This window comes from Aspergillus foveolatus (genome assembly GCF_047715535.1).
Source record: "Aspergillus foveolatus strain CBS 279.81 unplaced genomic scaffold BDW70scaffold_43, whole genome shotgun sequence".
Taxonomy (NCBI): Eukaryota; Fungi; Ascomycota; class Eurotiomycetes; order Eurotiales; family Aspergillaceae; genus Aspergillus; species Aspergillus foveolatus.
The window spans coordinates 190444-202356 of NW_027396107.1; the positions used below are offsets into that span (position 1 = coordinate 190444).

The 11913-nt window shown below is 50.6% G+C and overlaps 4 protein-coding genes across 4 annotated transcripts; 1 reads left to right on the forward strand and 3 right to left on the reverse strand.

Annotated features, from left to right (window-relative positions):
* Nucleotides 1-2491: 2491 nt before the first annotated feature.
* On the reverse strand, nucleotides 2492-4042 carry BDW70DRAFT_151972 (ribonuclease P protein subunit p40; the record flags this gene model as incomplete). The annotated part of the gene is made up of 7 exons (XM_073739369.1): nucleotides 2492-2705; nucleotides 2764-3112; nucleotides 3158-3304; nucleotides 3359-3460; nucleotides 3512-3574; nucleotides 3695-3839; nucleotides 3896-4042. The coding sequence occupies 7 exons, from the start codon at nucleotides 4040-4042 to the stop codon at nucleotides 2492-2494; spliced, it is 1167 nt and encodes a 388-aa protein (XP_073593900.1).
* A 175-nt stretch (nucleotides 4043-4217) lies between these two features.
* On the forward strand, nucleotides 4218-5677 carry BDW70DRAFT_87926 (WD repeat-containing protein). Its single transcript, XM_073745092.1, has 3 exons — nucleotides 4218-4513; nucleotides 4593-4905; nucleotides 4963-5677. The coding sequence occupies exons 1-3, from the start codon at nucleotides 4401-4403 to the stop codon at nucleotides 5629-5631; spliced, it is 1095 nt and encodes a 364-aa protein (XP_073593901.1). The 5' UTR covers nucleotides 4218-4400; the 3' UTR covers nucleotides 5632-5677.
* A 150-nt stretch (nucleotides 5678-5827) lies between these two features.
* On the reverse strand, nucleotides 5828-9168 carry BDW70DRAFT_87930 (putative C6 transcription factor Prf). Its single transcript, XM_073745093.1, has 6 exons — nucleotides 8711-9168; nucleotides 8372-8654; nucleotides 7803-8322; nucleotides 7256-7747; nucleotides 6938-7204; nucleotides 5828-6860 (listed from the first exon to the last, which is right to left on the reverse strand). The coding sequence occupies exons 1-6, from the start codon at nucleotides 9024-9026 to the stop codon at nucleotides 6057-6059; spliced, it is 2682 nt and encodes an 893-aa protein (XP_073593902.1). The 5' UTR covers nucleotides 9027-9168; the 3' UTR covers nucleotides 5828-6056.
* Nucleotides 9169-9497: 329 nt separating this feature from the next.
* Nucleotides 9498-11197, reverse strand: BDW70DRAFT_87939 (mitochondrial 54S ribosomal protein uL2m). Its single transcript, XM_073745094.1, has 2 exons — nucleotides 9922-11197; nucleotides 9498-9869 (listed from the first exon to the last, which is right to left on the reverse strand). Exons 1-2 carry the CDS (start codon nucleotides 11035-11037, stop codon nucleotides 9768-9770), a joined length of 1218 nt encoding a protein of 405 aa, XP_073593903.1. The 5' UTR covers nucleotides 11038-11197; the 3' UTR covers nucleotides 9498-9767.
* Nucleotides 11198-11913: the final 716 nt, after the last annotated feature.

The window sequence follows — 11913 nt, forward strand, 5'->3', positions numbered from 1 at the left end:
AAATGGCGAAACCAGCGGCCTTGGTGAAGAGTTTGAGAAAGCAATGGAGCACTTGAATCCGTCACATCGTGACTTTTTCCGGAAATGGGACGACCTTCTCACCAAGGAAGAAACAAGCATGATGAAATTTAAAAGAGAACTATGGACTTTACTCAGCCATGAGCGAGAAGCGCTTGGACGTTGTTTTGGTAACATCGTTATCGAGCCTGGAACAGCCTGCGAAGACAAAGATGGGACTAAGATCAATCGGTACCGCTATACCTTTGTCAAGAAACAACAGTCGCCCACGTTTTCATTCGCTGAATCCCAGATCACCGTTGGGGAGCCTATTGTAATTTCAGACGAAAAGGGCCATTTTGCTCTAGCCAATGGATATGTTGTGCAAATCAGCCCTAAGCGTGTTACTGTTGCGGTTGATCGAAGACTTCACAACTCCAGAACAAAGGCAAGTGGATTTGACTCTATTATGAACCAATCCTTCAGGGGTATTATGGAGATGGAGGGTGACACTCCTCCATCTGAGTCCGAGGAAGAGACCCTTTATCGGCTAGATAAAGACGAGTTCAGCAATGGAATGGCTATAGTACGAAGCAACCTAATTGCGATGATGGAGAAAGATCTGTTCCAGGCTGGCCAGCTGAGGAAACTGATTGTTGAAGGAAAGCCTCCTGCGTTCAAGCCCAAAGTTCCTGAGCTGTCCGGATCAGGCATGGCCGGCCTAAACATCGATCAGAAACAAGCAATCAAGAAGGTTATGAGTGCGCAGGATTATGCACTGGTGCTGGGAATGCCGGGAACAGGAAAAACCACGACTATTGCTCATATTATCCGGGCCCTTGTCGCTCAGGGAAAAAGTGTTCTCTTGACCTCGTACACGCACACCGCAGTCGACAACATCCTATTAAAAGTCCGAGACGACAACATGCGCATACTTCGCATTGGAACAGTTGCTAAAGTTCATCCTGAAGTCCATCAGTTCGCTGAACTCGCCGCTAACCCCAAAAAGACAATTGCGGAACTCAAAGCCACATATGAGGACTCACAGGTAGTTGCGACTACATGCCTTGGTGTTGGTCACAACATATTCACTCAGCGCGTTTTCGATTATTGCATTGTTGATGAGGCGTCCCAGATTACACTGCCTGTTTGTCTGGGTCCTATCCGAATGGCGAAGACATTTATCCTCGTTGGTGACCATTATCAACTTCCTCCATTAGTGCAAAACAAGGAGGCACAAGCAGGCGGTCTTGATGTTAGTCTCTTTAAACTGCTTTCCGATGCTCATCCTTCCTCGGTGGTCAATCTCGAACACCAATATCGAATGTGCGAGGACATCATGCTTCTTTCCAACACGCTGATCTACTCCGGTCGTCTTAAATGCGGCACCGCCGAGGTCGCTGCGCGCTCCTTAGAGATCCCTAACATAGGCGGTCTCAAGCAGCACCACCTCAGCGATTTCTCACAGGCCAGCAAAAGCCGCCAGCTGTGCTTGGGAACAAGCCAAGGCCGCTGCTGGCTACGCGATCTAGTCGATCCCTTAGCCAAAACTTACCTCGTCAACACGGACACTCTTGGAACACCCGCACGTGAGGTCGCCAACGGCTCGCGAATCGTTAACCCGATTGAAGCAACTCTCTGCACACAGCTCGTAGAGGCATTCATCTCATGCGGCATTCCAGCCCGCAGCATCGGCGTCATCACATTTTACCGCAGCCAACTCTCCCTCCTGAAACAGAACCTTCGTCATCACCTCCCCGCCCTGGAAATGCACACAGCAGACAAGTTTCAAGGACGCGACAAGGAAGTCATCATCCTGAGTTGCGTCCGAAACAACCAGGAAAATTACGTCGGCGATTTACTAAGTGACTGGCGCCGTGTGAATGTCGCTTTCACACGAGCCCGCACGAAGCTGCTCGTCCTAGGAAGCAAGAATACCCTCCGCAACGGTAACGAACTCATCGGCAAATACGTGGATCTAGTTGAGAAGCGAGGCTGGGTATATAGTCTCCCGAAGAACGCTGTGGAGAATCACATCTTTGACGAAGTTCCTCTTTCGACGTATGACCAGTCCACGCCTAGTCCGATTAAGAAAGGTAGTCCCAGGAAGGGCCCATCGGTGATGAAAAAGACGGCGCGCAACCCGTTAAGTCCTGTTCAACAGAGACTGTTTCCGACGGGCCTCAGAGAGCCTGCGAAGAAGGGCATGAAGCTCCTCAATGGCCAAAAGATTCTCGGGAATCGGCTGGTGTTGCAGGATGTAGTTAATGACCTTGTGGGGTGATGCTACTCTGTTTCTTTTGTCTCTTCATGCATTGCTTAGTTGAATAGTGTTCCTCCGGCATCTGATTACAGGTTTGTGTCAGGTATATCCTTTGGCTTGGTTGGGTTCATGGTTTCTTGATAAGGGCTTACATCGGACGGACGGGCGGTAGTAACGGTTTATTGGATAGCGGCGCGTCAAAGTTTACACTCAAGAGATGAATAAACATTTCTATAATATCGATGCGCCAACATATTCCCAACAGATGAAATGCCGTGTGTTTTTCGCCTCTGCGTCTTCGTCTTTCTCAACAGTATTCCCGCCGCTCGCTGGCAATGCCATGATTGTATACCCATCTTTGCTCTCAATCGCGTCTCTTCCAAGGGTGTTTGCAGAAAGGGCAAACCAAGCAGGCGTCTTGCAAAGTCGAGGCGCATTTTTCCGGCTGATTAAAGTCAACAAATCCGTCCTAAGTGGTGCCTTGGTAGCAGAGTAGAACATACAAAAGCGTAATAAACAACTGCATGATCCAGTGCGAGGGGATAAGCCCGCCCCATTTCAGGCTAATGAGATCAATGGCTGTGGCCACTTTATGACTTATCTCAGGCGCAACATATCGGCAGAGATACGGATCTATATTGTCAGTTGCGGATACACGTCGCGAGCGTAAAGATACCATGGCCAGCCATTCGGAGACCTCGCCGCAGATGTCTCTTAGATCTGGTTCCGACTGTGTCGTGGCATGCAGTTCTGAGAATGAGGGAGTGACGACTTTGTCGTAGGTGGTCAAGACTGGTTCACAGGAGATAAGTTCAGGATTGTTGCCCTTCAAAGTTGGGTCACCTGGTTTGCCTGTTAGTTCATGTCTGCAAGCCCCTGGGGTGTTATGTTCTGTACCTTCTGCTACACCAGTTGATTCTGTGCCTAGGTCGAAGAATAGCCATGTCGTAGGTTTGTTGAGGACGTTCTTGAAAGCCCACTCTACTCTCTGGAAGCCCTTCTTGCCGTGCAGCATTGATGGCAGCCGTAGATTGAGCTCGATAACTGCAAATGTCTATTAGTCATTACCAACAGAATAAGACTATTTGGATTGCATACCAAACCTCTCTTTTCCATGTTTCTTGCCGCCAGTGCGGACGGGCTTGCCTGTCAACCCAGTTTTCTCATAGTCTTCTTTGCCCAGTTCCAGTTTCAGAACTCCTAAGACGAATCAGCTAGAATTGAGCGTCGGACAGCGCTTCATCTTGCTACCTTCTTTGAGGGTGAAGACGTTGTCCAGCCCTGACCGGCCTTCCGATATCATAAGGATATTCCCTGTGTGAAGGCAATCAGTAACGTTCGTCTGGATATGGGCGCAAATACGAAGTCATTCCTCCCAAGCCCCTGGCCACCGACCAGGTAGGAGAGGTGCTGGGTCATAGTTATGTATACTACCTGTCTTAATGTAGGTGTTGAAGAAGTCTCCCTCGATCAGAGAGGAAAGTGTCATAGAAAGGCGAGCATATCTCAGCTTCTGCAGATTGGAGTCTAATGAGCTCTCAATGGACAAGTAGACCTGCTTTGGCATGGTGACTTCGACCTGGCACCTAGTCAGCGGGTCTCTAATGATTCTAGAGAGAGAGATAGAGGAAGTACCGTGTGCACGAAATGATTGCTTAGGATTGCAGAGAATGGGGGTTTCTTGATGGGCGGTTGCTTGGGGTCGATGAACTGAGGCAGTTGGGATATAGTGGTGTAGCATTTCTCGCGCCTAGAGGCGTCATCCTCTTCCAATCCAAACATTATAAGCAGGTCAACGGGGTGCTGGACAATATACTTGCTTTTCAATTGAAAGCGCGAGAGCAGCTTCAGCAACGGGACCCAGAGGGTGAAAATAAATCGCGCCTCAGGCAGCATTCACAGGCCGCAACGTCACGGGCGAAACTCCGACAAGCTGGAACTTTGCGATGATGATTTGCTGGAGCTCAAATTACTGGACCATTCCTTCAAGCCTGTTTATCCTCGCCATTCCACTCATTCGTTGATATCGCTGTTGACTCTGTTTACTCGCACTAATTACTGCCGTTACGAGCGAGCAATTTCAAACTTCTAGCCCCTCGGGGCATCCAGGCTCCGCTAGCTACTCCGCAGATATACAAACATGGCTCCTCCGCGGCGAAATTTATTGCCTAAAGAGCGCTTCAGTTTTGCCTTTGGCTCACTACGGACACAAAGCTACCATGATCCTGCTGCAAAGGGACCTGGGACACATACGTACGTCTCCCAAACAAACACATTGACTGCATCGTCGAATCCTTAAAAGCAAAAGCTCATACGTATAGGAATGCCACAGGATTCGCACAATTGCATGGAACCCGACTGGTCAGCTAGTGGCTACCGGATCTCAAGACCGCACCCTTCGAATCTGGAATCCTGAGCGGTCACAGGCGCGATATTCTACGGAGCTGCGCGGTCACACCGCAGGGGTCGAAAAGGTCCTCTTCAACCCGGCCCGAGACTCAGAGCTTGCTAGCTGTTCTAGTGATGGCACGGTGCGGATATGGGATGTACGTTCGAAAACGTGCGTGAGCCGTCTAGAAGTCGGGAGTGATGCGTTTACTCTGTCGTGGTCCGCCGATGGGAAGGTCCTCATCGCTGGAAGAAAGGTAGGATATAATCAACTCGCGCGCGCGCGCAACCATACACCTACTTACGCGAGCTAGGACGACACCCTAATCCCAATAACCGTCGAATCTCCCTCATCTCCAAGCGTAACCGGCCAAGTAACCTCCACCGAACCCACCGTCTACAAAACCCTTGACCCGCATCCACAACCTGTCCAAACCAACGCAACTACCTTCTCACACCACATCCCACCCGCCGACCTTCCCAACCCGACCCGCCACCTCTTCGCAACAACTGGCGAGGGCACCGTCAAAATAATATCTTACCCCTCCTTCGAAACCCTGCATACCCTACACGCCCACACCTCTGCCTGTCTATCCATCGCCCTCGCCCCAACAGGCCGCTACCTTGCCGTCGGCGGTAGCGACGCCCTGATCTCTCTCTGGGACACAACGGAGTGGATCTGCCGGCGCACAGTTTCGAGTAATAACGGCGGTGCGGTGCGTGGGGTGAGCTTTTCCTTTGACGGGAGGTTCATCTGCGGCGCGTGCGATGAGAAGGAGTGTGGTGGAAACGGGATTGAGATTTTTCACGCGGAAACCGGAGAGAGTGTGCATACTGTTAATACTGGAGGTAGCTCGAACACGGGTGTTTCGGCGGTTGCGTGGCATCCATCAAGGTACTGGTTGGCTTATGCAGTTACGGCGGATTATGGGACGCCCGGGGGGTTGAGGATCGTAGGGGCTGCCGGAGGTGGGGGTTTATAAGTTGAATTTTACGGCGATACCTACCTGTTCATTGCATCTTTTTGCGGTTTGTGTTATGTTTAGGACGGGTAGATAGGTCTAGTGAATGTCTGTTTGTCTTTGATATCTCAATATATAGATATGCACTACAGGAGTCCGATGCTTGGATGTGTGAGTCGAGGTTATTTCTTATAACTCGCTACCTAGGGTCAGTAATATACGCTCTAGAGATGAGATACCAATGTATTTTCACAAGGATGTATCCGCAAAATAGGATTGCCGACTGCCCACGTCTCAAGAGCAGCCAATACCAAACACCTAACCAAAACTCCAACAATCTTTAGCCCAGCCACCGAATCTGAATCCCACAAGTCAGTAGTATATCATTATTATTTGGAGAATATGTGCGTATGTTGATGCTGTCAAGGAGACTTGGATAATATTAGTTAAGGATTCCACCCCTCAGAGCCCAAGATATGTGCCCATTGGGCGCTGTTGAACCCATCCATATCAGTGTTCATAAGATCGATTCCCCCAGAATTCAGATCGTTGGGATCTCCGGTGATATTAATTGGAAATTCCCAAGGGGCCGGCATATCTGTATTCTGTTGCGGTCGGTCCGTGCCACGGGGTGTATTCATGGAGCCCATGGATAGTAGGGGATTAATGTTAGAGTTGGAGTCATTCCTGGGATTCGAATACTCAATGAACGCATTCACGTTCGGACTCTCCAACCGTGACGATGTTGTCACTGCTGAATCTTGGATTGATGTTTCCAGTCCGCCAGAAGAAGACCGGGTCTGGGCTTGTTTCGGTGATGAAGAGTGGTCTGTCCGCATGAATGAAGGGGTGGAAGAAGAGTTCATGGTCGATGAGGCGGAGCTCTCAGGAGCGGAGTTTGAATTCGTTACGTCGTGGAAGCGGGACTGGGGATTGAGGTCGAAAAGGATACTGCCTAAAGTGGCGGGAGCTGCGGAGTCGTGGAGAATATCTTGGGCTTTGCTGAATCCTGGCAGGTTATTCATAACGGACAATGGCGGTACTGCGGAAGCACCGATAGAGGTAGAGTTGGAAGGTTGCGGTCGTGGAGGCTGGCGGCGTTGGCGAGTTGGAAGACAGACGGGGAGATTAGCCCGGTTAGGGTTGCTATCGGCGTCGGTAGCTGCGTCGATAGCAGGGTCCCATGTGGTACAATCGCCTACTTTGTCGGCATTAGGTGAATAATTGAGCGCTTCGGAGTATAGAGCATTCTGTACGTGAAAGTGATGAATAAGATCAGCGATCAATGTCTTCGTTGCGACCTGGCGAGCTGGTAGCATGTGCTTACCTCTCCATGTGTATGCGCTTGAAAAAAATTTTTGCTCTTACTCCGACCATTTGGAAGTCGGATATCTTGGAACGGTGTCCCTTCGATGTCGACTTCTAATTGAACGAGGAATGATTCGGTAAGAGGATTGTGATTCTTAAGGGCGTCGAGGACAACAAAGACGAACTGCAAGGAGGAACGGGCTGCTGTGTCATCAGGCCGGAACTTAAGATACTGTACAAAGACGCGAGCCGCGACATAAACGCAGAATGATACAAAAGGGTTCATCTAGTGCATGTTAGCTTGCGCTGTGGTAACCAGGCCACCCTGTTATCTTACCTTGGTCATATCCATCGAGCTAACCATTTTCATGATGCTAGAAATCTGATCCGCAGCGACGATACACCTCCGCTTACTTTCTAAGATTATCTGGTTTGGTATGCCGTTTTTTTCAGCTTTGAAGATAGCAGCCTGGTGGAGACAAATCGTGGATGTGTGGACCGCTAAATTACAGAACAAGACATTCGGATCTGCAATACCAGCTGGAAGTCGCAAGTGGTTCGGCATCGAAAGTGCAAAGTGAAGTAAGATATTATCATGAGATCTGTGACGCTGCCAGAACACGCCATTGAGATCGTTGTCATTGTCTTGAGGCTCGGGGCGATGTAGATGGGTCAAGTTCCGACCAAGTAGGCACGAGACGAAGGCAACGCTTGCGAACGCTGATAGTTCCTCCAGGTCGCTGCCCAGTAGTACATTGCTGAGACATGGAGTTTTCTCCGGTTTGCCGTTGATGAATGCTTCCTCGCTGGCGGGAAGATTTGTCATGATCTATGGTTCCTTGTCAGTTCCCTTGGTATCGCTTAGTTGTGCGGAGGTAACTGACATCTCGCTCATCAATACAAGTAGGCCATCCGGTCCCGATACTTGCATATCTATCAACGTTGAATGCCATCCAGAAAACCCTTCGTCTTTCTTCCTTCTCCGTCCAGTCCCTCGGCAACGGTAAGCATTGCTTTACCTCAAGGCCTTCACCATCCAGGCGGTGCAGCCCAAGCATGACGGCTAATCTAGCGGCTGACCCAGCGCTTAGCCATGCCCTAGGGAAATACATCATTTTGTATTCATAGCTGCCGATTAGAAGCCATGTTTGACAATGCGTCAAAGTGAGAATTCCCTCACCAAGGCCCTTCATCTGATCCAATTCGGCGTATTTCCGAGCCCGTTGGTAGAAGAGTGCATGTAGATTAGAGTACTTTTCACAGACAGCCGATGCGTGTGCCCAAATGATGTATTGTAAGCATGCTGGAGGCCGCGAGTTGGGGGCAAAATCCATGGCTGCCATGTACCGAGGACGGTGTATGATTGGCAAAAACGGGTGTATCTTGTCGAAATAAATCAGGTTCCTGGCGAGAGTGTGAGAGGTTTGCGCTCGGGAAACGAGAGCATACATACAGCTCATCGATGACCTCCCGAGCCGGGAAAGGCTCCTCCAGACCCAAACTGATCATATCCCATGCAAATGTATTCGCTGCATCCATCCTTTCCGGTGTAAAGGGCATCTGCCCCGTTGCCGCTGGGCCTTCTGATGGAGATAACGAATTGTTCATGCTGCCCATGACATGCATCTCGGCGCCGGCAGGCTCCTTCGACAGGCCAACAGGGAATGCATGCTCTTTAGGTTGTGGTACAGTGACGTTATCCGGCTCTTGGGTTTTCAACAACGTCTCAACCTGCGCTTTGGTTCAAGAAGAACGTTAGCACCGATTACAGGACCAGGAGACTATAACGCACCTAACCGGGCTTCCAACTGCTTCACATATCCCCGCTTCGGACCACTCTTCTTCCGCGCTTCATCGTATGTGCATTCATGGCCTAGACGCGAGCAAGTGCCGCAGCTGGGCTTCCTCCCATCGCATCTAAGCTTCCTCCGCCGACAGACGGCACATGCTATGCGTTTCGGGCGCGGGACGTAGCTGTTATCGCCATTATTAATGTTCGCAGCTGCGGCTTGAGAGGGGGTTTGGTTCGTGGAATTCTGGTCGTTATGCGCAGCGGGGAATTCGAAGTTCAGTTGTTGCTGGGTTTGACCGTCTCGATAGTTAGCCATGGCGTGTCGATGTCGTGGGGCTGCGGGCTCGATTCGGAAATTTCAATCAAATATGCGGAATCGGATTCAGAGGCGCTCGACCTCGGTCACAGAGAAAGTGTGAAGAGGCCTGGAGACCCCGCATCAGGGAAATTAAGTGAAAGTCAACAGCTCGGGGAAAATAGATAGTTATTAGATGATATAATGTCGCAGCCTCGAAGGAATCTTCGATAGGCAGCACTGCGCCACGACAGCTGGGGCTTGGGTCGGATCCCATTGTGAGCTGTGAGCGAGATACGAACGCCACGTCTGCGTCTCGTAAGTCACAACTCGCAATCTTGAGTCATAAGTCAGCGACTCTGAATATTCACTAATTCTAGAGCCTTGGGCACTTTTCAAAGAGAAAATGAATGTGCATTGCGTAGCCTTCCATGGACGGTTACCAAGGGCTAGATCGTATTGCCCAACAATGCAAGCCACTAGATTGATATGAGCCAGTTTATTACGGCATCATTGTCAAGCTGATGCCTTCAAAGGAAACGTCATATGCAGGCCTATGTATTTCTATCGTAGCCTGTAATGTACAATTCAACGCCGTTGCAGAAACAACCGGAGCGATTTCGGTCCCAATAGTACCGCGAGAGATCCAAGGTAGACAAGAGCATATCCCGCTTGACAAGTAAACATTCGTATAATACAATAGTTACAGAGCTGAAAGAGCAAACGTCCCATGATTCCCAATCTAGACGAGCAAAGGCACGTCTAATGATATCCTCTGCGACGCTTGCCTTGGTTCCGGACTCTTGGAACAACAACAGCTTTGTTGATCTTCCACTTGGGGCGAGTTTTGTAGCCGGATTTGGCCTGTATAATCTATTAGCAAGTTGCAAGAATATACAAAGGACGAGTTACGTACCGGCAGACCCCAAGGACTCTTTGGATCAACGTTACCCTTCGATTTTCCTCGTCCACCACCGTGAGGGTGATCTTGAGCGTTCATGGCAAGACCGCGCACCGTTGGTCGAATGTTAAGCCAGCGTGATCTTCCAGCCTTTCCTAGTTGGGCATACTTCTTGTTTGGGTTGCTAGCGACACCAATGGTGGCACAGCAATCTTTGTGAATAAGGCGCACCTCACCACTAGAAAGGCGAATAGTAATATGCTGGAGAGTGCGCTCGCGGGCTTGCTTCTCGCGCTGCGTCATGGATTTCTTCTCTTCGCCAGCCGCTTGGCTTTCTTTGCTCTCTTGGTCGGCTGCAGCCACCTGATTGACACCCTTGGAGATAACCGTCGCGAACGTGCCGGCGCTACGGCACAGCTGTCCACCTCCGCCAGGACGCAAACCGACGTTGAATATGAGCGACCCCACCGGAACCATGTGTAAAGGCAGGCAGTTTCCTCTCCAGGCAGTTCTGGCAGCCATCACACCAGGATCAACAGTTCCTCCCATGCTCTGCCAAAGGTCGTCGGGAATACCAGCCATATAACTTTGCACAACATCTCCTGCCCTCATACCGTCTGCAGCCAGGATGTAGCTCAGCTTCCCGGTTTCTTTACTGCGAAGAAGCGCAATATGAGCACTCCGTCCAGGGTCGTGTTCAATGCGCTCAACAAGGTGCGGACCGGGGGCATCCCGTTTAAAATCGACCATCCGAATTCGGCGCTTATGACCACCACCATGGTGCCGGACGGTGACCCTACCGCTGTTATTTCGGCCTCCTTTGCTGTGGCCTCGCTTGGGAAACGTCAACTTGTGTACCGGGCGACCTTTCCACAAATGGTCATTGATGGGCCTTCGCAAATGTCGAACACCGGGAGTACGCGGCGTATATTTTCGGATGTTGATGGTCGAGTCCTGGCGAACAGGAGGAGGTGCGAATGAAAGGCTGGGATCGATGCTCGAGCTCGAAGACTCAGCGGAAATAGACTCGGTGTGCTGCTCAATACCCGTGGAGTATGAACGGGGGAGAAGAGAAGAGACGCATCGAAACGGGAGTCGAATGCCCCTAAGGGCAACCCGATGCTGAAGCATATTGAACGTTAGGCTCCTGTGGGACAGATTCCTGGGTGAGAGTCAAATGCCCCAGGTGCGAAATTGTCTGAATCAAGCGCGCTAATTATTGCTGAACCATACTATTTCCAGTCCCGCAAAGTGCCGTCAAGGAACCGTGCCCGACGAGTTGCAATTCCCGATAGCACTTCCACTCCGAACGAGCAAAAATGTCTCCGGATGATTTGCGGGTGCGGCGGTGCGTCAAATCACGTGCCATGCACCGCCATGTTCTGTGGCTGAAGCATAGGTGACATGTGACCATAGCTCGTCAGCCCCCGAACCATTATGAAGTCCAGTCAATTGCCCGGGTAACCGCTGTTTGTTGGTGCAATGTCCCGTTCAGGAGACGCGCTTCAATCGCGAGATCGCGTTGTTCCGACCTCATCGCCAGGACAACCTCCGCTCCCGCTGGCGTTTCGTTTCCTGACCGTGGTCCGTATTAAATGCTTAAATTTACCCTTAGGATACCGTATTTCGCGACAGCAGGAGGCTCTTCTAATTCACTTCTCTCCTTTTCCATTTTCCTCTGCACCATCACGAACTTCTTCTTTTGCCTATCCCCAAAAGTCTTGAAAAACTAGTCCCACTGTACATAGGGACCGCTGATCAAGCAAGTGCATACTCCAGTTATCACGACGTAATCGCCCGCGACCAAGAAGGTTCAGGTTGTGCCGTGGCCTGTGGGTGGGGCAGCGTCTTTCCCGGCCTAGCACGCTAAAAGAGGGCCAAACAACCTCTTTGCCCTGTCAAGTGGCCTACCCGTCTTTTCCTCCAGCATCCACCTCATCAACATACCTAAGAGCTGCCTCTACTTCACACTTCATTGACGCCTGCTGTATCTTCTCGCGTCACAGT